General features: G+C 45.0%; 3 protein-coding genes across 5 annotated transcripts; 1 reads left to right on the top strand and 2 right to left on the bottom strand.

Annotated features, from left to right (window-relative positions):
* Nucleotides 1-296: 296 nt before the first annotated feature.
* Nucleotides 297-9587, bottom strand: wapl (wings apart-like). Its single transcript, XM_017083722.4, has 8 exons — nucleotides 8890-9587; nucleotides 7006-8156; nucleotides 3402-6014; nucleotides 2180-3025; nucleotides 1946-2115; nucleotides 1801-1889; nucleotides 1540-1730; nucleotides 297-1403 (listed from the first exon to the last, which is right to left on the bottom strand). Exons 2-8 carry the CDS (start codon nucleotides 8065-8067, stop codon nucleotides 1125-1127), a joined length of 5250 nt encoding a protein of 1749 aa, XP_016939211.2. The 5' UTR covers nucleotides 8068-8156; nucleotides 8890-9587; the 3' UTR covers nucleotides 297-1124.
* Nucleotides 9588-9800: 213 nt separating this feature from the next.
* Nucleotides 9801-13015, bottom strand: Cyp4d1 (Cytochrome P450 4d1). Of its 2 annotated transcripts, none has more exons than XM_017083927.4 (3): nucleotides 12408-13015; nucleotides 10312-10944; nucleotides 9801-10226 (listed from the first exon to the last, which is right to left on the bottom strand). In XM_017083927.4, the coding sequence occupies exons 1-3, from the start codon at nucleotides 12943-12945 to the stop codon at nucleotides 9877-9879; spliced, it is 1521 nt and encodes a 506-aa protein (XP_016939416.2). In that variant the 5' UTR covers nucleotides 12946-13015; the 3' UTR covers nucleotides 9801-9876. The 2 variants fall into 2 exon arrangements, with proteins under 2 accessions (XP_016939416.2, XP_016939415.2); XM_017083926.4 differs by lacking the exon at nucleotides 12408-13015 and adding an exon at nucleotides 11046-11684.
* Nucleotides 13016-19068: 6053 nt separating this feature from the next.
* On the top strand, nucleotides 19069-25240 carry LOC108016976 (translation initiation factor IF-2). 2 transcript variants are annotated; one of them, XM_017083918.4, is made up of 4 exons: nucleotides 19070-19411; nucleotides 20629-20848; nucleotides 23830-24126; nucleotides 24185-25240. In XM_017083918.4, the coding sequence occupies exons 2-4, from the start codon at nucleotides 20804-20806 to the stop codon at nucleotides 24875-24877; spliced, it is 1035 nt and encodes a 344-aa protein (XP_016939407.2). In that variant the 5' UTR covers nucleotides 19070-19411; nucleotides 20629-20803; the 3' UTR covers nucleotides 24878-25240. The 2 variants fall into 2 exon arrangements, with proteins under 2 accessions (XP_016939408.2, XP_016939407.2); XM_017083919.4 differs by lacking the exon at nucleotides 20629-20848 and having other exon boundaries at nucleotides 19069-19411.
* Nucleotides 25241-25485: the final 245 nt, after the last annotated feature.

Raw genomic sequence — 25485 nt, 5'->3', positions numbered from 1 at the left:
ACAATTTAATTTTGTATTTAGTCTATCAACAAACATTCGGTATACCAATATTATAAAATAATACTTTTAATATTTAAAAAGTACCCTTTGGCCAAACACCTCCCAAAATTATACAAGCATCGTATGTTTTTCAATTTTAGTTTTAATTCTGTTTGTTTTTTCTGCAAGAACAATATATTATGTACTCGTTGAAAACACAAAATAAATATATATTTTGTTCCCGAAATTGTTTCTTTCTTGCACGCGCGCTTGCTTTTTTAAATCTGATTTTTGTAGCCTAAATGACATTTTTGTGGTTGTAAACGTACACTTATATCCATATATATATATTTATATATATATATATTTGTTTATTGATCAGTTTTAGTTTTATAAGTAGAGTTTCTTTAGCTTAAGTTTAGGCAATAAAATAACTTTATTCTTCTCATCGAATCTAGATTTCCTTCTTTCGCTATCTCTCTCTCTTTCTTTACACTTCTGTCTACCGCTCTCGCTCTTTCTCTCGCAGTGTATTTGTTAAGAGCGTTTGTTTTTAAATATACGAATAAAAAAATGGTTTAAAATTTAAGGTAAGAGTAGGTAAAAAAAAAACACATTTAAAATAAACCTAAGACGCGTCCGATAAAATCGCTGATTAAACAATATTTACATGGGTGTGTGTTTTAGTGTGTTTGTGAAGGTAAGCCGACGTTTAGCTGCTAATATTGCTTATGACTATATAACGTACTCATATCAGTAGGGGATTTGGATCTTTGTGTTGTTCGGGGTTTCATTTCGTCAATTCTTATCATTTTTAGTTAAAACGCAGACCATGCTCAAGAATTCGCTATCACTTTGGGTTAATACAAACGCATAAACAGATCAGATCGCATTCTATCCTATCGCTCTTAACTATATACCTCGATATACATTTATATATGTGGGGGTACAGCTGACTGAAACTAGGTGCATTACATACTATACACATACATATAGTGGTTGCTATATCAACACATAAACAAATTACATAATCACAAACAACAGAATTTTATTTTGGTGGCAGGCTTTCGGTGTGGTTAACGACAATGGCGATGGCTCTCCCATTCCGAGTCCGAATCCGAATCGGAGTCCGGGTCCGTGTCCGATTATCTGTGGCTGCTGTACGTCTTGTACACCCGCTGCACCCTCGTTGATCCTGTGGGCGATGTGGATGAGGAAGCGGAGACGGAGGCGGATGTGGACGAGCACGAGGCAGCAGCATGCGACGTGTCCGCTCCGACGGCCAAGACCTGCGCCGTCGTCTCCAGATTCAGTGGCAGGGTATTGTCGTGATCATCCGAGTTCTCGTAGATGTAGTCGCGCTTCTTGAAGTTGTCGATGATGCGCTTCGTGGACTTCATGTGCGCCACAAAGGCTGCCTCCAACTGATGGACAAGAATGAGGGTAACAAGTTAGAGGGGCGGGCTCATTTGGATTGTTAAGTTGATTAAGTTAACGATTTAGACTTAAATTTGCTGAAAGTTAAGGATACAATATCAAGAAAATCATTTTAAAACTCACGCTGGAGGTCAGGTTCATGAATGTGTGGTACTTTTCCAGCACGCCGATAATCTCCTTGAAGCTGTTCCCTCGCAATTGGCGCCGCACCAGCGACTCGTACAGCTCGTTGTCAGCAATCAAATTTCCCACAAGGATGGCCGCATAGCTGCCCTTTAGCGTGTGCTCCATGTGATGGCCAGCGCGTTGCAGAACTGTTGGGTAAAACCAGCCGTGAATAACAATGGATCAGAGATCATCCTCATTATGCCGCTGAGTACTCACGATTGTTGACTGTTTCCTCCACTTCCTCTTGTTTCTTCTTTCCCTTCTCGTTGCTCTCGAGGAAGGCGTCCGTGTTTTTCTCCACCAATCTGCGGGGAACCAAGTTGTTAACCATGCCAAAGAACAAGAAATATATTTTTCTCACCTGGCCAGTTCCTCGCACTTGTAGAAGTACTCGAGCAGAGCTTGCAGTGCACTTACGGATCCCTGTGACGGTGGATTGTCCGCCACGTACTCCGCCGGAGCGGCAGCTTGCATTAACGCAGCCCTATTGGGTAGCGTGTGCATGCACAGATTGATTAGCAGGGTAAGAACCTGGGGAAGACGAAAACCACCAATGTAAAGAAGAAACTGGAAGGAGTAACCCAGATGCACTCACCAGTATGCTTAGCTCGAAGACACAGTGGTCGGGAATGTAGTTGGCCGAGAGTAGCAGCAGCCGGAAGCTCGTCTCCACCACATCGCCGCGCTGGCCCAGCAACTCCGCTCCGAGCGAGGGTTGCGCCTCGTTGAACGTGTGCGTCAGGTTGATCAGCACCTTGAGTACTGGAACCAGTAGCTCTCGCATGGCTACGCCCGGATGCTCCTTGTTGCTGCCAGCGCAGTCCACAGAGGGATGCAGCATAAGTTGCCGACTACACAGGCGATACAGCTGGCAGAGGGTCTCCACCGCTCGTCCCTGGACAAAGGTCAGCATGTAGCGCTGGTTCGCTTCGTTGTGCTGCGTCACGTTTTCGAGGACTCGCAGACAACGTGCCACCGTTTGCATGTTGTCCAGCAGCGCCGGTTGCCAGTGGATCTCGGTATTGCAGGCAATCACCGGTCTGCAAAAATCCGATATGGTCTTGATAATGTGCTCCAGACCGCCCAGCTTCCGCAGATCCTCCTTGAACCATTCTCCCGCCCGTTTGGATGTCAGCGAAAGTAGCGTCTCCATGGCCAGCGTGCCCACGGTCAACGAGTCCACATTAAGATGCGTCCCCTTGCCTTGCGCCTTGATCTCCTCGCACAGCTCACGCACTTTCTGCTTGTTCCGGTCGTAGCCCGCTCGGTCCGGGTGGCCACTCTCCGTGCTGCCACCCACACCGTCCGCCTCCAGGAGGTTGATCATCAGCTCCAGGGAGTCGCGATCCAGGTCCATGTTGAGGCCCTCTTGCGAAAGGATGTACATAATGGCCGAAGTGCACAGGCCCAGGCTGAGGTCTTTGTTGGCGTCGGATAGTGCCTACGATTACAAAGAATATTTTTATTATATTCGTAAGCATCAGTACAAGCAAAGCAATTTCTGTGAGACCCCTAGAAAGCCGGAAATCAATACCTGGTACTCTATATTTATATAGCTAGAAAGCTACACATGTTATAAAATTCCTAATAATGTTTCACGTTGTTACAGGCATTAAATACCCAATGAACATGCCTGCTTTCCAAAGAAAAGTAGCAATTCTTGGTATACCTCTGTGGAATTGTGATATATTGATTTTGATGGGATCCATTTCGATCATCGAAATTAATAAACAATCAATTCCAAACAAGTGTGCAAATTAAAGCGGTTTGCAATTCAATATGTCAAATATATAACAATATTTAGGTAGAGAAGTTACCTTGAAGAACTTGGTGACTACGCCATGGGCACGCACGTGCATCCGGAAGGCGGGCATCATGCACTTGGCGGCCAGCTGCAGGGCGGAAAGACAGCGCGTCGCCGGCGGATTGTGCGGTTGCAGTGCGTCCAGGATGTACTCAACGTCGTCGTCCATTTCCTGGTACTCCCCGATCTCCTGGATCTGGTGGGCGGTCTTCACGTTTCGTACCACCGTATAGTAGTCCTTGGTTTTGCGGTCGACGCGAATGGGTCCGCCGCCGCCAGTCGTTCCTCCTCCGCCCACTGCTCCACCCGTTCCTCCGGAAGCAACTCCTGCGGCACTGCGTTCCAGGTCGAGCTCTCCGGCAATTGGTTCCAAATCCAGGTCAAAGGCATCGGAACTGGTGGAGGTGGCGGGAACGCCCTGCTTCCCCGCCAGTCGCGAGATTTTTCCGAGAGCCGGGCTGTCGCCGCGCAACGTGGACGCACTGCTACATGCACTGGAGGAGCCATTGTTGTTGGACGAGGGACTGTCACCGAAATCGCCATCGGACTTGCCCGCCGCCAAATGATGCAGCAAATGGTCTTTGACCCCGGCGACGCCTACTCCCGATGCCGAGGCATTGCTGGCATCGCTTCCGGTTCCACCGCCATTTGCCTCCAGCGCGGCGTCCCAGCTATGCTTGTACAGATGCCGCTTGGCCACTGTCGCCTGCTCCGCTTGATCGGATGGCACCAGGGCACGGCTCTTAAAGATGCTACCTTTTTTCTTCGAAATGACCAGCTTGACGGCGCTTCGTTGTTCGCCAGGGGGCTCAGCTGCTCCTGTTGCGGCTGCTGCTCCTCCCGCTCCCGCATTTGCCGCACCCTGGGAGTCCAGGGTCAGCGTTCGTTTAAACTTATCCTTGAACTTGAAATCCCGCGGTGGGGGCGAGGAAGAGGATCCATCGTGCTGCAAGGACGAGTTGTTTGAGTTGTTCGACAGCTCGTCGGGATCGGGATCCGGATCGTGGTCCGGCGAGTGTTCCCTGTGATCCGTGTGGGGAATCTTGGCGGGCGTGGGCTGCTCCTCCTCGATCTCGGGAGTTTCCTCCTCATCGGGCGCCTGTTCCTGCTGCAGAACCTGTGTTACCTGCTGGTTCTTTCGTTTCCGGCCATAGCTACGTGGTGCTCCACCCGCTGCTCCACCCTCCACCAGGCGGCTGGCCTCTGCTTTGGCGGACAGATTGGCGGCTATTTTGTTGATGTTGTTGTTAACGCTGGCTGAATTATTGTTATTGGCCCGGGCGGCTGCATTGCGACCTCTTCTCGGCTGAGGTGCAGCCTGTTCAAGCTGGTCTTCACTCGCCGCTACCGCCGCCGCTGGTTCGTCCACGTCCATGTCGACTTCCTGCTCAACCTTTCTGGAGCCTCGAGTGCCCCGCGTGCTTCTTTTGGTTGCTGGTGGCGAAATGGCAGCCGCAGCCGCATCCGCTCCTTTGGCCCTGCCTCGTGTTCTAGTCTCCGTAGCCGGAGGAGGAACATCCGCGTTGTTATTCGCTTTCCTGCCTCTGCCACGCGTGGCCCTCTTCGGCTGCTGCTGCTGTTGATCCTCCTCCTCGGCTGGGTCTGGATCTGTATTGCCATTCAACCGTGGCACTTCGCCACGCAGCACAGCCAGTATGTCCTCCTGCAGCGGCGTCTCCGGCACCACAGCTGCTGCCCCCGTGCCGGCTCCATCGATGGTCATCATCATGGACTCCAGACGCGACTCAATGTCCGAGGGTGGAGCCACCAGCGAGGAGTGCTGGCTCGTCTCCAGATCGCTGGTAATCACACTGGATCCCCGGCTGCGAATCACGCAGCTGTCTTCTTGCACGGCCTGCGCCAATAGCTGCGGTGTGCTGTTGCCTTTGGAGGAGATGCTGCCCAGCACCGAGGACTGCGAGTCGAAGTCGTGATCTGATCGAGTGGTGGGCGATATGACTGCGGAGCCTCGCTGCGGATGCAGCTGCTGGTGGTGCAGCTGTTGAGATGGCGGATTCTGTGCTTGCTGGCTGTTGGCCTCGCTAAAGGCCAAATGAGGTGAGGGTGTCTTGAACTCGGAATTGGTTTCCGTGGGATTGGCTACAGATACGGCAACGGGTCCAGATCCCGCGGCCAGCAGCTGCTTGTGCTTGTGCTTCTTGCTCTTGGACTTCTTTTCACTGCGGGATTCCGCAGCAGCAGCGGCCTTAGCGATGGCGTTGCGGATCACGTCCGTTTTGATGATCAGCTTGAGACGCTCCTTGGGCGGCTTGTCTGGCGATATCTTCACCGTGCAGTAGTTGATCTCCGGCGGCTCCTCCTCCTCGTCCTCCTCCTCCTCTTCGTCCTCCTCGTCCTCGTTGGGTTCCAGTGACTGTGACTTGCGTTCCTCAAAGGAATCGCCAGCTGCTCCTCCTGCCGCAGATGATCCTTCCACCGAATCTGCTGCTGGCGGCGGTCTCAGTGGCTTCACTGTGATTTTTGGCGTACTTGCAGGAACTGTTTCGTCTCCCGTCCGCTCCGATGGCTCCTCCTCGTTGACCGGAAGCAGATTGTGTTGGTTCTGGTGAGCGGGCGAACTGCTCGGCGGCTCCTCACTATCCGTGCTGACCAGGCGCGAAGTGCCCTAGAAAAAAGCAAAGACCGGATTAGCTGGGATCTTTATCGGCAATCCACTTTTGTTTCTTTATAGGCCTACTTCTAGCTAGCTGATCTGGCAAATGGCAAATGGAAATGGGGACTACTGTGTGGCGTTCCCCCGGTAATTAACACTCCAACTGAACCGAACTGGGCAAGAAGCCACCGATAAATGGGGAAAAGTAACAAAAAGAAAAGGAAAAAAAGCGACAGAAGCGAAAAACAAAACACTAACAACAACCAGGAAGAGCGAGAGAGAGTCCGACTCCAATTCCGTTGTTTTGGTTGGTCATGTAAAAGCGCGCGTAATTTAACACTACACCGCGCGCTGCGCTGCTTTCCTTTTCCCACACACGGCGGCGAAAGCGGAGAGAGGGAGACAGAGCACCTTGGAGAGGAGAGAGTGCCTGAACTGGGAGATAGCGAGAGGTGAAGGTGGAGAGAGCGATCGCATTGGGGGTACTCGACTTATTGCTGGAGTTGGGTAATAGTTTGCTGGGCGTAAGTTATCGATAGAGAGTGGAGTGGAGAAATTTTGAAAAAGATCAGGGGCACTCACTCAGTAGTAGAAAAGTTAATTCAAATTGGATTCGAAATTATAGGTACACCAGCAATATTCCTATTAATTACTTCAAAACTGTATTTATGAATGCAATGCTTAGAAATAACTTGTATTTAAAATGATCTTTAAATGCAGCATTATCTAAATATGTAGATCCAGCTTCCTTATATCAGATCTTCAGCTAATAATGTAACTATTTGGATTACAGTTTTATACTTGGTTAGCTTTTCAGAAATAAAAAAAATATAATAGATCACTGAATTATTTAAGTCGTAGAATTTATGTAAAATTCCTTTTCCCAATTTTAAAACTTAAAAAAAAATCTATACATTTAAGGATAATTCTATAGGATGCCACCTTTCTATGCTTTTTCTACAGATCTAGAAAAAAATCCCTTCCAAAAGACTACGCCACTCACCTTGGAGATGCGCAGCACGATGGGAGGATGTTCCGGCGTGCGAGAAGCGCTCGGAGGATTCGACGCGCCGCCGGACGCGGAGGGCAGCTGGGAAGCGTTGGACACGGATGCACTGGGCGCGGATGTGGGCGGGGGTAGAGACGGCTCCGAACCTGGGCTGCCAAACGTGGAGCTGATGAAGGCTTCTGACGTGGAGGCGACGGCAGCTGTTGCCGTGGCCGCCACTTCCGCCGGCTGGCGCGATGCCTTGGGAATGATCAGATCCTTGGTGGGCGTGGGATAGCGCTCGTCCTCGTCCACCTCGCAATAGTTGACGGCCTTGCGGGCGCGACCCAGTACCCGCGAGGGCGGCGCCTCAGGCTTCAGCTTCTTTTCCTCCTTCGGTTTCTTTTGCTTCTGCTTGCCCGAGGCACTGTACGACTCCGGCTGCTCCGAGGCGGGATCACTCAGCCCATCGCCGTCCCGATCGGAGGCGCCGTAGAACGCACCAGGCGTCGATGGTGTGGATGCGGCTGCTGCTCCTGCCGCTGATGGCGTTGTTGGTGCCTTCTTCTTGGGCGACTTGCGCTTCCGCTCTGCGGAACTGCCGCCCTTGCCCTGCTTAAGCTTCAGTCCGCCCGCCTCCTGGGCACCGGAAGTAGGCGTGGCACCACCACCACTACTGCCCGCCGAGAACTGATCCCGCATGGGCGATGCTCCGGCCCCACAATGCGGTAGCTGCTGGATGATCTGGGCTATAACCTCCGGCGGAGCAGCATTCCTCGATTTAAAGAACTTCTTCGGTTTCGGCGGTTCCGGCACCGACACGGACAGATCGTTTGGATCGTGATCCTGCGTGGAGGCGGGACTCTGGGAGGGACTGGCGGCTGCAGCAGCCGCTGCCGCTGCCGCGGCCATCGGATGTAGGGCGGACAGGGTGTAGGTGCGTGTGGAGGTGAAACCCATCTTGCCCCATTTGCCAACGGTGCCCACGGACCGGGCGACAGTGGGCCGGTTGGTGTTCTCCTTCTCCTTGCAGAGCGAGTCCAGCGGCACCACGATGTTCTTGCCCCAGCGCGACATCTTCGCCAGCGATGGTTGCTCCTCCTTCTGGCTCCTTCTTGTATCCTCTCACTCCGTGTAGGTGGCTCTAATCCTTGGTGATCTGGTCACTGCAATGGGTGTGAACATTAGTTTTTGGTATTCGCAGTTAGGATCAGCAAACACAAACGCTTCGCTCAGTTTGTAAATAACTATAATTGGTATGGGATTGATATTTTAGCACTGACTATTTCGAATATATCGATTTAACATGCGTGTGTATGTTTTCAAGATTTCTTTGGGCCAGGTTTGGATCAGTATTAAAAGGCCAAAACTAGATGGTCAAGGCTTTAACTGAACTGCTTTAGGATATTTATTTGGAAGATATCAAAGACAAGGAAAAAGGAAGCCCAGTTTCCTGGTAAAAGTCCAATCCAAAGATTGCCATCCACCGGAAACCGCGTTGCCAAAAGCCGAGGGCAGGACTTTCGCGGGATATAGGTATAGACCAAAACATACCCCGTACTCCCAGCATCATTAACAATTAATTCATGTTTTTGCACGGCGGACAATTATTGAATTTTACTAAAAGTGAGCGATTTGTTTGGCTGCGGCAGAGAGAGAAGTGCAGCAACAGCAAAACACAACAAACGCACGCCCGTAAGGAGTCAGTGGGTGCGAGCGAGAGCTCACGATAGTGCCCGCACATGCATACAAGCGTACAGGCGATTTCCAATTTTCACACAAACGCACACCACACGCATCTAAATCAAATCATAGGCAATTTCCAAATTAGTAGCCGGGGAACAAACAATTTGTTGCACTTTGCTGTTGCAATTTAAGTTAATCCATGGGAAAACTCACCTCAAGTGAAACATTTGACTGCTCTCTCTGCTTTCGTTGTTATTGTTGTCCTCCGTTTGCTGAGTGGATGCATGTGGGTGTGTGTGAGTGAGTGTGGTAAAAAAAATCTCTGTTGCTGCTGCAGCGCATATGTATGCGACTGCGTGCGTGTGTGCGTAGGGAATGCAATAAAACAAACGATGTTTGCGTTTGCTTTTGCTTATTGGCGCAATTTTTTTTTGCACAAACACACTGGTTTGATAATTTTGGGACTCAAACCACCATCGTTCTTATCATTTTCCGCCTGGCCGCTAATGCAGCGTGTTTTTTTTTGTTATGCGTTGCACACACACGGGCTTTTCGGTTTTGCCACCACTTTTACTTTACTTTACTTTACAGCATCATCCCAGAAGAAGCAGCAGCAGCAACAACAACACACACCACTAACACCAACACAAACAACCACAACAACAGCGACAATTATAGCTGCTACTGAACGTTTCGTTCGTTCTTCTTCTTGCTGCGAATATATTTTTTGATTTCGCGACTTTCTGGCCGCAAAATCGGTGGCAATTTGTTGCGCGCGGTTGTGCAATATGCAGGGCCAACGAACGCGGACGATTTTGCGTATTTTGCACGGGCAAAATGCAAGAAAAAGTTAATTTTTTTTCTGTTTTTCTACACAAGAGAAACACGGTTCTAGAGCTGGGCCATCGACTCACGATACTATCGATATATCGAACATTTGTGTGTGCGATAGTGATCGATAGGGCTCGCACCGAAATGCCATCGACTCTATCGAAACTATCGAATTTATCTCACTCCTAGGCTAGGGTGACCGTTTTCGGGATTTTTAAACATACCAGAAAAACACCACAGCCTGGACACAAACCTAAGCCGCTAATATTTAAAAACAAAATTCAAATGTTAACTAATGTTCTTCTCTTAATATGCATTTAATTTACATTTTATTTACAAGTGGAAAGGAATAACATGTGAGTTTAAGGTTTAGTAGTCTCGCTCCCGCACCTTAAACATCAACGGGTCCTTCGTGCGCAGGATGAGCTCGGCAATCAGGACAGGCGGTTCCGAAGTATCGCCCACAAAGTCCACCTCGTAGTGCCGCAGGACATTGGCTACGATGGCCTTAATCTCCAGCATGGCGAACTTCTGGCCAATGCAATTGCGAGGTCCTGCCGAAAAGGGGATGTACGCGTAGGGATTGAGCTTCTCGGCGGTGGTGACCACATCGAATCGCTCCGGCTTGAAGCTATTGGGCTCGCTGAAGAGCTCTTCTCTTCTGCCCAAATAAAGAGGCGATATGCCGATGTTTGTGCCCGCTGGAATAAATTTTCCATCTGGAAGAGGAAGTATTATTGTTACAATTACTTTTTTCATATTAAAAATGAATAATATTAATAATACAACCATCTGGCCACTCACTTATCTCGCAATCCTCAAGCACCTTGCGACCCAGCAGCGGAACGGAGGGATACATCCTGAGGGTCTCCTTGATGCAAAGTTCGACGTAGTGCAGATGGTTGAGCAGCTCGTAGGTGACCGGCGTGGCCTTGTCCTGACCCACAACCGATCGGATCTCCTCAAAGCACTTCCTCTGCGCCTCCGGATGGGTGGCTATGTTGTAGAAGAAGAACATCAAAGCCGACGAGGTGGTGTCGTGGCCCTCGAACATGAAAGTGTCGACCTCCTCGCGGATATCCAGATTGCTCAATGGCCGCTCATCGATCGTCGATTGCAGCAGGATGTCCAGGAAGGCCATCTTTCGCTTGGCGCCCACATCGGCATCTTCGCTGTTTCCGGTTCCGTTTTCATTTTCGTTGCCACCGCGTATGATCTCCTCCCTGCGCTGCACGATGATCTTCTCCGTGAACTGATGGAGCACATCCAGGGCCTTCTTCTCCGCCCTCGCCAGTGGGGTCAGCATGTAGGTGAGGTCGAATCGGTACAGGATGTTGAACATCCGCTTGTGCAACACCATTGAGATCGTCTTTACCGCCTGGACATATTCGGAATCTGCATTGGACTGGGCGTTGATGGACACACCCATGGCGGTTTCTGGGAAAGAGGGAAAGGAGGAGAGTGATATTAATGAAGCCATCTAAAATGTAGCGGCCACCACTGTTTCCCTGTAGAAGAACTGCCTTTCGAATTCCTACCACAGATCGTGTCCATGGTGCAGAGATTGATCCAATCGTAGAGACTGAACCCGGCATCTCCGTGCCTCAGGCGATCCCGCTCCATGTTCCTGAGCAGATCCCGCGACCCCTTCTCGAAGACCTCGACAAACTGGTCGAGGATCTTGAAGTGGAAGGCAGGGGTGATGATCTTGCGACGCTTGTGCCACTTGCGACCCCGGCTAACGAGGAGACCCTCCTTGAGCCAGGGCTCCAAGGCCTTGTACTCGCCAGCCTTGTCGTTGAATCGCAAGGTGCCCAGGACCACCTCCACGTCCTTGGGATTGCCCATCAGCACATTCAGCTCCGGTCCCAGCCACACCTTGAGCACCTGATCCTTGGAGTAGGTGTCCATGAACTGGAATATCTTCTTGACCATCTCGTGTGGCGGTTTGCCGATAAAGTGGTGGCCATGGCCAACCAGGGGCAGCGCCGGCGGACCCGGCATATAGCTAATGAGGTCTATCAACCGCTTGAACTTTAGCTGGTAGAGCAGCAGGCCGACGAAGAGCCCGCTGGCCAGGATTGCGCCGATGACCAGAAACATGCTGGTCGTCTATATATTCTTCTCGGGACTTCCCTTAATCTATCTCCACGCATGAGCAACGGAAATACTACTGATCCAGCAACAATTGGGCCGTATATATGAGAACCCCAACGGATATGGCCAAAATTGATTATTGACTATTGATACCCAACGATACACTGAGAGAAAGCGTCTCTAGCATGCCCTGGGTACATTTAGAATTGTATTCTTAAGGGCTCTGAAAAATTGCCATATATTTTCCATATTCAGTTCTTCGGTTCTTGGATTCTGGGAAATGCTACCATATTTTCGCTGAGTGCACCTAAAGTGTCCGATGCTAATCGCTGTGGAAATATCTTATCAAACTGTCGAGAGCCAAATAACTACCGAAAGAGTGCACCAAACAAGCCCGAAATCTTATCGCAATTGATATTGATAACTGCATTTAGTGTTTTATGATGGTGAGTGGATTTGAACCTTGGCCAATATTTTCCATTGATCCTAAACCCCCCCGTAATATATGGATTAGAATACGGCCACTAATAATAGTTACAAGTTTCTGCATTGTAGATTTGTTTACACCATTCAAGGGCTAACTAAATAATCTGGTTGATTAGCCGAAACAAATTTGTTAAATAATAAATTTTTTTTTCTTCTTTGGTTGTTAACATTATTTGACACTTTTATATAAATAAATCATTTAAATTCTTTTTCTTTGCTAAAATTAAAAAAAATCTCCTCAACTTAAGACTAAAGGGAAAATTGGAAATAAATGTATCATCTGTCAATGGGTCTCCCATTTCGCCAAGTGTACTCACCGCAAATGGCGTCCAGCGTGCAGAGGTGAATGGCCTCGCCCAGGTTGATCTTCTCCTGGCCACTGCTCCTCCTCAGCCGGAGCTGCTCGACGAGACGCAGTGATTGCCTGTCGAAGATCTCCACGTAGGGCTCCAGGATGCGGAAATGGAAGGCCGGGGTGATGATCTTGCGGCGGCGATGCCACTTGCGTCCATTGCTGATCAACAGGCCCTCGTTTAGCCAGCCTGCCAGAAAGGAGTACTCATGCGACTTGGTCAGCAAATGGGTGCTACTCAAAACGCGTTCCACGTCGCGCGGATCGAAGAGCATCACGCTGTAGGAGGGTCCCAGGAAGAGGCCAAAGGTGTCGCCGTGCTCCAGCGCCAGTTCCCGAATCTTCAGAAACGCCCCTGCGGGATCGAGGCCCCAGAAAAGATGGGCATTGCCCAGCAGGGGCAGGGGCAGTGGAGCCGGAACGGTCCTCATGTTCCTCACGAATCGCCGCATCTCCAGGCCGAGGACCACCAGGAGCACGACGAGTGCCAGCAGGAGCCACATGTTCGTCGGGTCTGACCAATTCACTGGAGGCGATGCTACCGTCTGTTCCCGATCTCCAATTCGTGACTAACTTAGCAATTTATGGCTGATAACCCAAGAGGCTGGCTTCCTATCAGCAGCTCAGAGTAGCGATGGCATTTCGGATTTATCAACGGCGCAGATCACAAATAATTGGTGATTTCAAATTACTTTTAAAGTGACTTTAGTATTTATATTAGTATATACAAAAAATATTTATTTATTTATTCTCTGTAGCTATATAGGAAATTTACTTTTTTACATTTATGTCTATGTATAGATAAGATTATATAGTTTGATTAACTTTAGGATTTGTGAGAAAATATTAAAATACATAATGAACTCTTATTTGGGTATTAGGTAGGTCTTAAGGGCCTGTATCAGAAAATTCTAGGGTTTTAAAACCACCTATAATGGTATTTAAAAGTATGCAATAATATACTAACAAGAATTTAATTTGTATGTTTTATAAAGGTTTTTTTGCACCATGCACCCAACTTGCACTGCGCATTTTTTGGGGTTCACAGTCTAAATAAGCAAATTCTCCAAGTCATCCTTAGCTGGCATGAAAAACCCGGGAAGGTCATCATACCAAGTTGACAGATTGACAGTTTAGGGAGATAACGAAATCATCTTCCGCTCGGAAGAGAGCAAATTCCCCCGGAGATTAAGATCTCTTGCTGGCGAAATGACGGTGATTGAGTGGATGAAATCGAGTGTAAACAAAGCGTCCCAAGCAGCATTCCATTCCGATCGATTTGATTCCAGCAATAGTTGTTTACATTCTACGGGGGCGAGCACCTGACCGCAACTCATCCAGTTCCATCCCACCACCCCAAACCCCCAGCCCCACGCCTGACGTCACTAGGGCCACATGGCCGGTCTATTTCAGGCCAGGTGCCTCTATATTTAGGCCATCCCACTCACTTCCCAGCGATGGCAGACAAACAACGATGACGAAGTCGCGAACTTGAAGTCGATGATAGGATCTCCGCCAATTTCGAAGAGGGATTCGAATTTTGCCAGAGGACTCTTTGTTAGTATTTCATTTGAAAAATATTAATTCATTTTTTCATTTTATTACTTAAATACTATTAGTTCTAACTATAAGTTAAAGTCCTATACTATAATGCGATATGGTATATGATATACCTTTTTAAAATATTGCTCATTGCTCCAGACCAAGTTTAGGATCCCCCATAAATAGCGTCCCATATACAAATTCCTTTTAGAATTGAGAAATCCATTAAACTCACTTTATCACTAGGGTAAGTCCTCGCATATCTGCTTAGCACTTCTGACCTTTATGGCCTTTAAAATGCAGATGTTTATGCAGCTGCGAATATGAATTCGCATATATGCATATACAAATTTGCGCTGTACAAGAGAGCACAAATTAGAAATTCCCATTTGGCAGCCCCCAGTTGACTCATTCCGCAGCCACATCCGAATATATGTACATATATGAAATCCGCATCACAATCCGAATCCGAATCCGAATAAGAATCCCGATCTAAAAACACATGCACATTCGCCCACTGCGTACTAGATAAAAACTCTATATAGGCATATACATACATGTTTTTATAGACGGGGGCTACGGCAATACAGCAATCCAACAATGGCAACAACAGGCGTCCTTCGACCATGCCAAATTCCAAAATTCTTGCGTCGCCGCTCGTCGGTCGTCGACATCGACGTCACTTTATCTCGGAGATCCTCCTGCCCTCCACCCCCCCCAAAAACAAAAAAAAAAAGTAGAGAAAAAAAATAAAGAAGGCGGAACGTAAATATTTACACATGTCTTACAAGTGCTGGCGATTTTTCGATGTCGGATATAGAGCCATATAGCTCGTGGGGTGGGTATGGGTATGGGAATGGGGATGGGGATTGGAATTTTTCATTGGCATTTCCATTTTTCGTTTTGTTTCCAATTTTGTTCATCTTAACATTTGCGCATCGCATCGTTCTCCCGGTCGACAGTTCAATGAGGTTTCCAACGGGTCGTAGTCAGGATTCCTTATCAGGGGGTTCGATTTTGGGAGCCCTTTGCCAGTACTGCTTCGAATTTATAGCCTGACTTATTTGGTGTGAATTTGGAAATGGAAGTCCTGTAATAATCCTTATTAACGTACAACTTATATATAGATTAGCTAAATTTTAAACTGTACAGTTAAATATATAGTTTAACCTTGAATGATTCTTATTGATTTTGGGGAGTAAACCTATTTAAAATGTAAATAAAATTGATTAAAAATATATAATGCCTATTCTGACCCCCCTGTATAAAATCCAGTCTACACATCTGGCCAGGATCCCCGATCTTCAAAGTGAAGTGCAGCGAATAGATGGACACAAAGCGACCTCAACTCTGGAGAGCACTACATCATAACAATAAAAATAATAGCAATTTGGCAGAGGCGCGCAATTTGCGTCAACGGCACTTGCCTACTTGGCATCTAGTACGCCCATAGAATGTGTCCATATACCATATATCCATGCCGCGCAGATGAATAAAACACATATTTAAAGACCCCGAAATTGATAGTACTTTTTTGAAAAATTGAAAGACAAATCTATTTAACTTTCTTTTTTATCGTTGTAAAAACAATCATTTTTTTAATAATTCAGAATTTAGAATAAAATTTAAATGATATTGGACGACTTTATCATATAGCTGCCATAGGAATGATCGGATAGTTAATGTCAAAATAATACAAAGACCGTTATATTTCGTTTTCAATAAACATACACGGTAGTAAATTGTAATTAGTCTTTATTTTTCTAAAAATCGGAAAGCTCTGTACGTAAATATTTAAAATATTTTTCGATATAGCTGCTATTCTAGTGACCTGTGCTGTTAATGGGTGGGCCCAGTGCCTGTTTATATATAGATCTAAGGATGAGCCATCGTATCGCTCGTCTTCTGCGCCACAATGCATGCCCGTACTAATAATACAGCATAATAACAATAATAAAGCATATGATTAAGCGGACGCAGCGTATGCGCAATTTTCCGTTGCCCCGCATTACGTATACGCCACCGATCCGAAATAAAATTTGGCCCAAAACAGCGGCAATCGCTGGCCAAATAAGGCAATATCCGTTATTCGGTGCGATTACTTAACGCGGCCAATAATTAAATATTAGCAATTCTGTTTCCTCTCGTCGAAAGTGACATAGCCCGGCGAAATTAAAAATTTGGGATGATGAATCATCTCAAATCCCCAAAAATAGTTGCTCATTTTGACGTTTCCACTTGCCTATTTTCACAAATAAATACACCTAATTGTTTGAATGATACACAATATATCGCTTTGCTGATAAATTGACAGCGGACGGAATTGCAACTACAAAGGCTGGTTTAAAATAAGATATAGTACTATATGGTTTATGCTAAAGAACAAATCAAATATCATAGATACATTTTCATTTATTCGATAATATTTCAAGCGATGAATTTGCTTTGCCGAAATGTTTATGAGCCACCAAAATGCGACGCATTTGCCAAAAGGAAAATATAATGGTAATGGAAAAAATGATTATAGGCCAAGTGCTCTGCATTCCGCATTATGTTCTTGAGACTTTGAATCCATTCGAGGCCAATCGAATCGACTCTTCGTTACTGAGGGACACCTATGTATGTGCATTTGCAGTGCTGACAGCATTCTGGCAGATCTATCAAATAATTTATGCTAACCATTTGGCGATCATTTAGTCGGCGGTCTTCTGGTTTCCTTTCCTCGGATGCAACAGGAAATTGCTCAGGCGAACGCATTTTCATTCATGAGTTGATTTTATTTATGCGCCGACCGCTGCCAAACCAGGCAAACCGATGTTTGTGGCGGTCTATATAGTATATGTGGTATATATCGTATATAGTGTGGCTAGTATGGCTAGTATGGCCAAAAGAAAGGACCACCCCCCCTGCACCCACACACGTGCTTTATAGTGGGTAGTATATAAATAATTGCCATCGAAATCGCATCGCCATGCACTTGTGGCTGTCAGCCAAACATGCAACAATAACAAGCGAGTGCTGCGGTGGCAAGTATCCCGGGGAAGTGATGGACCTCGGGAATACCCATCGAACCACTTGTGGCTGAGGGGATCCACCCAGCAGCTGGGCAGGCCAGGAATAACGTTTGTAATCCAACACAGAGAAAATTCTGACGATCTCATCTGAGTTGAAAATGTTCTTAAAAATAGAACGACATTTTTGAAGTTGAAAATTGTTCTCGAATCAAGTTGAATTTGCGTTACTTACATTGAAAATCTCAAAAAATAAACTATTAGACCAGTCAGCAGTGTATACTTATGAAAAAGTTGTTAAATAAACTCAGTTTAACTTTTCTCTTCTCACCATTTCGTTTACATTTTAAGAACGAATGTTCTTAATTCAAGAACAATGTACTTGAATATATCTCTCTGTTATGCAAGTCCAGCTTATATCAAGTAAATCACCACTCATTCATTTAAAAACCCTATTAAATAACAAAAGAGCAAAATATTCCTAAATACTTATCTGATTGCCTGTAATCTAAGGACCAACTTAAAAAAGTATTGAGTTTTTCATCCCGATTCAGTTGAATAAAAACACCCCATACTGAGTATCGAAATACTCAGCATTGTATGCGAACAATGCAGTCGAATTTGTTTAATTAGCGGAATAAACTCGTATATTAAAGATTGGCGGGCCGGGTGGACCAAGTCCAAATCCGAACCCGAATCCGAATCCCAACTGACAAGCCAAGGCAGCTGGGCACGCGCATTTCGATGGGTACTCTCGAATACTTTCTGGTTCTGGTCGGAGATTCTCTGGTTTCGACATTTGGGGGTTTCTAGAATTATAGGACTTGAGCTGGTGATACGAAAGCTGCGTTTCCTTTTCTTCTCGGGGGAGGGGGGTCGTGATTTTCGAATGTCATCCCAAATTCCGTACGACGATCAGCGTGTTACATGAACCCCCGATCGAAATGAGACCCAACCATCAGCATACCGTTAGATGTCCGTTCTATTTCGGGGGTCTATATAATGGTATAATGGTTGTGCCAAGGGGTGGGGCAGAGGGGGCGTGGCAGGGGCAGGGGCCGAGGCAGGGCGACCGCTTCCGGTTTTTCCCAAGAGCATTACGAACGGCACGAGCGTTGCATTGCTGATTCGATTTTCACTTCTCTCCGATACCCACTTGCCCATACACTGAGAGAAAAACTGCACAGCACTCAAGCTGGGATTTTACGACATTTGCTGTTCGTGTTTATGATTTTAAAATGATATAAGCTTTGAGAACATTACTTGAAGTTAAAGAAAAGCCAAGCTAATAAAAATAACATCGTATAATAATTATTGATTGATATATCAGTAAAAACACAATAGTATCAGTTCAGTTCCTAAACTAACTTAACGTTTAACAAACTGTATTGTTATTACTTTCTGTTTCTGCTTCTTAGTTCAGATCAGATAAATATTAATAAAGATAAGCTTCATATACGTAAAATTCTACATTTTTTATATAAACAATATGAAATTGATTTGAATAAAATCAATTTTATTTCTGTTGTCTTGATAATCGACAAGGGTTTTTTAATATGACAGATCATTGGTGTTAACTCACTCACTATTTTTGGCAGTGTACCTCTTTAAGTGCTCTTTTCTTTGCGGCTTCTTGGAGGCCAACGGATTCGGAATCTGCTCTGCGGTCGGACTCGAACTCGGTACTCGGTACTCGGACCCTCGGATCAGCGGAGCGCGTAAGCTGGTGTTGATTGAAGAGTGACCCCCGACTATATACTATTATACACTCTGTATATGTGGTAAGTAAAGCAGGTGCTCCCTTGAACTTGGCACGAATATCCGTCGATGGAAATTCCAACTTCTCTGGGAGTTTTTCTTGGTTGGCTGGGAACAAAAAAGCGGGTAAGAATGGCAAAGACGGTCTAAAATTAAAAGAAAATGCAGAGAGCATTTTCACACCGAGAGCGGGGAAAACAAGGCAGAAAGGCTGAAAATCAGAAAAACTGAAAATCCGAACAGCAGCTGCCCTGTAGGTGTGAGTGCGAAAGTGTGCGTGCCATCGCGGCTATAAAAAGAAAGCGCGATCGCTTTCGGCGCTCACTTTTGGTCCCAGCAACCAAACGGCGTGTACCCATAAGACATAAGAGAAAAGAAAAATAAATAATAGATATATACCAGCATCGATCAGATCCGAATCAAGTCAAATACAAAATATATAATAATAGCCGGAACGGAAACCAGTTGAAAGACATTTTTCTTGTTTTTTTTTCCGTTGTTAAATCAAAAGAAGAAACGTTTTCTAAAACGTCTGCATTTTGCATTGTGAGTGGATCGAATCGAAACGGAAACTTGGAAGCCCGACACATCGAGGAATTCCAGATAGCCAAAAGCCAGGAGTAAGAGGAGCTACATACTTCCCGAAAACCGTAGAAAAGTGAGTGAGCAATAAGACGGGGCAGCAATCTTATGGAACAAACAAAATTGAAACACCGGTCTAACTAAGAACTGGTCAAACTCACTATTAAGTTCCCGAAACCTCTGGATACTATAAGCCCAAACATAGTTCCTGACTAGAAAGCAACTATTTGTAACCTAAAATCAGTAATAAGTTAAATAAAGCTTATATAAATGTGTGATTGCGTTTTAGGAATATACCAAGCTGCTAATAGATACTTATAGGATATGAGTAAATAAGAATATTGATCCATTGATTTTCAATTTAGAACTTAGTATGTCGTTTTCTTAAAGTTGCTTTCTAGGTAGTTGAATAATTTTCCTTTTCTTCTTCTTAATTTTTCAAATCTGTCTATTATCTTATTTGTTATCTTCTGGTTAAACCTCTTGGAATACTTCTGTTGCCTTGGTTTTTATCAATGTATAATATTAAGTTTTTGCCTGATTATCTCTGAAAGCCCAACTAATTGAAGACTTCTTAAGAAGTCAGCTATCTGTTTGTGATCTCTTTAAGAGGTTTACCTGATAGTTTTGATTTCCAAGATTGATTTTAGATCCGAGCTATATATACATGTACATATATGATATGCGTAGCAGGTTGTTGGTAACTTAAAGCTTGCTGGAAAGCGCGGAGGTTAATGCACAGCAATTTCCAGTTAATTCGAAGTGGAAAAAACGGCAAATGGGCACGAAACCGAATTCCGGTTCATCTTTCGGGGTCGTACGACGACTGCTATACAGTACCATACTATACCATGATACCATGCTACGAGGGGCGCTCAAAAGTTCAGGCCTAGCGGTCTTTTTTCGCTTTGTTGTGTTGTGCCTCTGTTTTTGTTTTCCTCTCTGTCTATCTTTCTATCTGTTGTCTATCTCCCTGCTTTCTGTTTTCATTTTCCCCTGCTCATCATCTTCAGTAATTTTATTTTGGGTTGCGTTGGGGTCTGAAATCTAGATCCGTACACCTCTATAGAGGTCTGGGTCTGGGTCTGGGTCACAAAGGAAATGGTAAACTGTTAAAAAGTAAATAAACGTTGTTTGGCAATTCGCCATAGACACACACATAAAAAAAAAACTCATCCACAATGGGCACACACATTTCCATTGTTATGAATGTTGTTTGTTGCTAAATTTAATTGGTTTTCTTTCCCATCGTGGGGGCCTTTGTCTCCAACTCTTTTCTCTTTCCGATTGCAGGCAAAAGTGTTGCGAATTCGCGGTGACAAAAGGCAAAAAAAAAAACCCGAGTGCAAAAGAAGCACACCGTTCCGGACCAGTTTGCTCCGCATCACTATCACTAAGCCAATCCAGCAATCTGCAAGATCAAGATCCCAGCCAGAATCCGGAACATAAGGCCAAGCCAAGTGCAATTATGACGGACGTATCGCACGAATTGGGCGCCCTGCGCTTCGTGGTGGTAAGTAATTTCGATACTTAGATATCAAATCTTATGTGATCCTCTCCTGGGTATTAAACAACCTTTAAAAGGAATATGTCTCAAAAAACCCTTAAAGCTGCCTTGTCCAACTGCTATTGTTCTTTGTTTGTTTCCAAACAATATATAGTCCTAACTTACCATCGAAACAAATTCATACGATACTATACTATATCATTAACAACATATATGTATGTGTTAAATGTGGTGTGAAGCTATAAAGAAATTCTTAAATTATATTTCAAAAACCCAATTGTTTATAAGTTATATAGCAGTTTGTTACACTTGTATGGTATTTAAATCATTATTTATTGTTCAACCATATTTCAACCACTTTTGGCTATTAGAAAAAAATAGAAAAATAGTATGTACATCCAGGGGACAACGGCATTTTAAATTAAGTTTACTAAAGAAATATTTACTGATGATTAGTTACTAGGAATAACTGAAAAAAGGATTTTAGTTTGCTGTCATTTTAAAGAACTAATGTCCAAATATTTAAAGAATCTAAAATCTGTTTAAAAATGCTGCCTAGAAACACAAGAGGCAGAAAACAAAAAAAAAGGGATTTGGATTAAGATTTGAAATGAAATGTTTGGAATGCCGCACTGGGAACTATAAAAAGATCGCAGCGACCAGAACTCAACCAAAATGTATTGTTTTTTCCGCTTTTTCCGCACATCTCGTGCGACAAATGCCCGAAAATTATTTATGCGCAGAAAACCACAAGAAATGCGTGAAAAAAAAAATAAAAAATAAAAATGGCAAAGAAAAATAATAATGCAAATGGCCAAAATAAATGTCAACCGAAAGAAGCGAGAAAAATGTCTGGATAGCTTCCAAGAGCATGATTAAAAATCATTAGGATTGAAATGATATAAAGAATTTTTTCATCGACAGAGCCACAAACAAAACATTCTTCTTTTTGCCGAAAATCTCGTTGCTGTATTTGTTTTAATTTGTCGCCACATGATTGCCAAAATATACACACCCCTACTTTTTGCCTATCTGCCACACCATATAGACAAATAGAACATATAGAAAAAGTGGCAGAGAAGCGACGGGTTTTTCGCACAGCAAAAAAGATCAAAACACGGAAAAATTCTTGGCAATGACCATCGAAATAGCAATGCTGAATATGCATAGATATCCCCATCCGTACAGAGGCTATATGGCTATATAGCCGTAGATATGTGGATGTATCTATCTATCTGTAGAATGCGCAGACTGCTCGAGAGTGACAACGGCGCCGACAAATAGATCCGTTAAACCGGGGAGGACTACGTAACCAATTCCGCTGCAGCCGAGAGTGTTACCTAAAAGCACAACCATATCGGTTTCAGCCTGTATATAATTTATTTGCCACCATAAACGATAATAGTACTCTCAAAAGCGTAGGAAATTTGCATTTGCATTTTTTGTACTACTTGTTTTTTATCTAATATAATAATAAAGGGTTGGTAAATAATTTATAAATAAAATTGAACATTTGCATCTATTCGGGAATCATTTTAAGAGAAATCTCCTTACAAATCTCCCACAATTGTTTACTAATTTCGCCTTTCTTTAACTCGCAAATATGCCCTGTGTTTTGGGTCGTTGGCTTTTCGCAATGCATTTCCATTACATTTAGAGATCCTCCAAACCTTGTTTACAATACAAATTCCATTTTTATCGCCCCCCAACTGGAGAAGTGACTTCCCAGCACTTGCGGTGACGAAATAAAAAATTTCAAAACTAATTTCTATGGACAAGTTTATTATGCATTTTTCCCAGACTTTCTCCCCGGGGTAAAATAAATAATAATAAAAAAAACTCTCCCCGACGGGTGAAAAGCGGTTGCCAAGTTCTGGCCGCTTTTCATTCATCGTTGGGTTTTATTTTTAAACGCTTTTTGCGCCTGTGTGATATGAATGAAATTCGCCTGATTGACGAATTTTTGGATATTGATCAAAGAGACAATTTCAGAACGTCATTGCGCTCGTTGCCAAAATGGCAAATTATATAAGCATCGACGGATAGAGTCAATAATATTCATTCATGGGCAACTCGATCAGGGACTCCACTTCTATTTCGCGCCTATAAATATTAATCAAATAGAATAAACACCAGCTAGTGGCGAAAATTGGACGTGAAGGTCATTCCTGTTTTCTTTTTGATTTTCATGAATTTCTCTCGCTTTTATTTGTGCTGTTGGAAGTGTACGTATACATATACATATACTATATATATGTTTTTAGTTGTTCGTCAAAGAGTGCTGCCACGCCCACACACTGCCCGCTGTTCGTGCGCCCCTTTTTCCGCACAGGCTTTTATTTATGACCACGACATTTGCGCATTCCTTTGGGTTTTGCTGTTTTGCTGATTTGCTGGTGGCTCATGGCGCGGGAATCTTGCACTTATTAGATGAAAAATTACACAAAATGTAAGACTGCTGTTATTTAATTGCGGCTAATTAATTTTCCCGCGATAACTTGTTCGAGCAAGTTGTATAATTTGAAAACCATTAATTGCGCGCCCAGTGGGTGGGTTGGCAACGCGACATCGACTGCTTACAATTGAACAAGGAATTTTAATTTGGCTTTAGAGAATGGATCAGTTTTAAATCATTTACAACGAACATTGGTCAACACAATTAGGTTTTTCAATTTCTATTTGCAATTAAATCAATCGAATGTGTATGCTCTGTTCAGAATACTAATAGTTTCAAAACATGAGACCGTTTTATTGAAGTGCCAGCTCAATCAATCGTAAAGTTAGGCTTGAGTTTTATTTAATTTTCAAATTGACCGCCCATTAGTTGGCAACGCGACCAACTGACAGGGCAGAGTCAACGAACCTGCCACTTGTCTGGCAACGCCGCGCAAAGTTCAATTTAAAAGTTTGGCTTCCTTAAAAAATAAAAATTAACATTTTTGAAAAAACCGCATCTAAGCCCGCCTTCTGGTCTCCAATACTTACAGGACTCGCCGCTGTCCTCCAAGGTAGCCATGTTCAACAACCAGGCGACGCAGCACAAGCAGTCGCAGCTGCTTAACCCCTTCTCCCAGGACGGACGCGCCTCCTCGCCAAAACCGACCTTCTCGAAGGATCAGTATGGAAAACCACTGGCCGGCAGCCTCACGGAGATGCGTGGCCAAAAGGCTAACATCCATGTGATGAAGGAGATGCTGGAGCTGTGCCAGATCATCAATTCGGAAGGCTATGACGTCAAGGATGAGCCCACCATGCGTGTGATTCCCTTTGGCGAGCTGTTCAACGTAAGTTCCTTCGCCTTCGGTGGCTTAACTCCTAAATAATCATCCATCCTGTCCGTAGATCTACAACTACATATCCGATAAGGTCGTGGGCATCCTGCTGCGCGCCCGTAAACACAAGCTGGTGGACTTCGAGGGCGAGATGTTGTACCAGCGGAGGGACGACAATGTGCCCGTCTTCCTGCTGAAGCCCATCAAGGAGATCCGCAGCGAGATGGATGCCAAGATCGAGGACATCAAGAGGGCGGCAAGTCCGGCGCCTCCGCAGTCCACCTCGGTGCTAATGGATCGTAGTGCCCATGAGCAGAATCTCAAATCGCGAACTCCCTCGCCGGCGGTGGGCAAGTCGGCTAAGGCCAAGTCGGCGTCGCCCTCGCCGGCGCCTAAGGCTGCTGCTCCTGCACCTGCACCTGTGCAAGCTCCAGCTCCAGCTCCCGTTGAAATCAAGCCAGCTCAGACAGCTCAGCCAGAAGTGCCTGAAGCTGCACCCGTGGCTGTGATAGTCACCGAAGCTGAAGCAGAAGCACCACCCACAGAAGAAGCCCCGGTAACCGTCAGCGAACCGCAAGCGGAGGAGGCAGTTGTTCCAGTTGCCCCAGTTGCACCTGCAGCCACTGAAGACGTGCCCACAATTGTGATCGAAGCCACCGCCGAATTTGTGCGCACCGTCAGCGTTGAGCAGCTGGCACCCAGTCCGCCAGATGCCACCCAATCCTCGCCAGACGAACCCCAGCCAACGTCCACGTTCGCCTAATCGGGATGATGGGGAAGGGGCTTGGAAGCTTGGAGGGGATGGAATATCCCCTGAAATCGTTTAAAAGGAACTCTCGCAACTACTAAAGCGGCAGCTTTAAATTGCAGTAGTTTAGTTTAAGGCGTACTTAGTTTAATTTACAATTATAGCAACACACACTGAAGACAGAAACAAGAGAGCGACTATTTATTTATTATTATTATATATGTATATCATTAACGGACGACCAAAGGAGCCAGTTTAATCAATTTTTTAATCATTACTCTATTGAAATTAACTAAAGTTTTCCACTCGCGAAAGTTGGAAAAGTGCAAAGCGATATAATATTAATAAAATAAATACACGTACTTAGACACAGTATAAGCGAATGGTGTTATTCTGTTGGAGAGCTTCATGCGAGCTTATTAATATCTAGTTCTGAATTCAGTGAAGCATCTTTTGGGGCGTCTTTAAAGAATTTATCTTGGTTCGTTTTGTTTATAAATTTAAAATTGGGACATTGTTCTCTCTTCATACCTTTATTCATATTACATCTTAAAAGTTGGATCAGAAACGTACGAGTTTTTGAATTTGAATGTCAACGGTTGCAATAGCTAGATGCAATCGAT

Source organism: Drosophila suzukii, chromosome X (assembly GCF_043229965.1).
Source record: "Drosophila suzukii chromosome X, CBGP_Dsuzu_IsoJpt1.0, whole genome shotgun sequence".
NCBI lineage: Eukaryota > Metazoa > Arthropoda > Insecta > Diptera > Drosophilidae > Drosophila > Drosophila suzukii.
The sequence above is the reverse complement of the archived record's forward strand: the minus strand, read 5'-3'. Positions and strand labels throughout refer to the sequence as shown.

What these genes read in the sequence shown, in the direction of transcription:
- LOC108016976 (XM_017083918.4), top strand. Translation starts at nt 20,804, where the DNA reads ATGACGGACGTATCGCACGAATTGGGCGCCCTGCGCTTCGTGGTG. An exon ending in GCGCCCTGCGCTTCGTGGTG is followed by an intron (nt 20,849 to 23,829) that starts GTAAGTAATTTC and finishes CAATACTTACAG; the next exon opens with GACTCGCCGCTGTCCTCCAA. An exon ending in CCTTTGGCGAGCTGTTCAAC is followed by an intron (nt 24,127 to 24,184) that starts GTAAGTTCCTTC and finishes TCCTGTCCGTAG; the next exon opens with ATCTACAACTACATATCCGA.
- wapl (XM_017083722.4), bottom strand. Translation starts at nt 8,067, where the DNA reads ATGTCGCGCTGGGGCAAGAACATCGTGGTGCCGCTGGACTCGCTCTGC. An exon ending in TAGTCACCAAGTTCTTCAAG is followed by an intron (nt 3,026 to 3,401) that starts GTAACTTCTCTA and finishes TTGTAATCGTAG; the next exon opens with GCACTATCCGACGCCAACAA. An exon ending in AAGTGCGAGGAACTGGCCAG is followed by an intron (nt 1,890 to 1,945) that starts GTGAGAAAAATA and finishes GGTTCCCCGCAG; the next exon opens with ATTGGTGGAGAAAAACACGG.
- Cyp4d1 (XM_017083926.4), bottom strand. Translation starts at nt 11,610, where the DNA reads ATGTTTCTGGTCATCGGCGCAATCCTGGCCAGCGGGCTCTTCGTCGGC. An exon ending in CACCATGGACACGATCTGTG is followed by an intron (nt 10,945 to 11,045) that starts GTAGGAATTCGA and finishes CCTCTTTCCCAG; the next exon opens with AAACCGCCATGGGTGTGTCC. An exon ending in GCTTGAGGATTGCGAGATAA is followed by an intron (nt 10,227 to 10,311) that starts GTGAGTGGCCAG and finishes TTCCTCTTCCAG; the next exon opens with ATGGAAAATTTATTCCAGCG.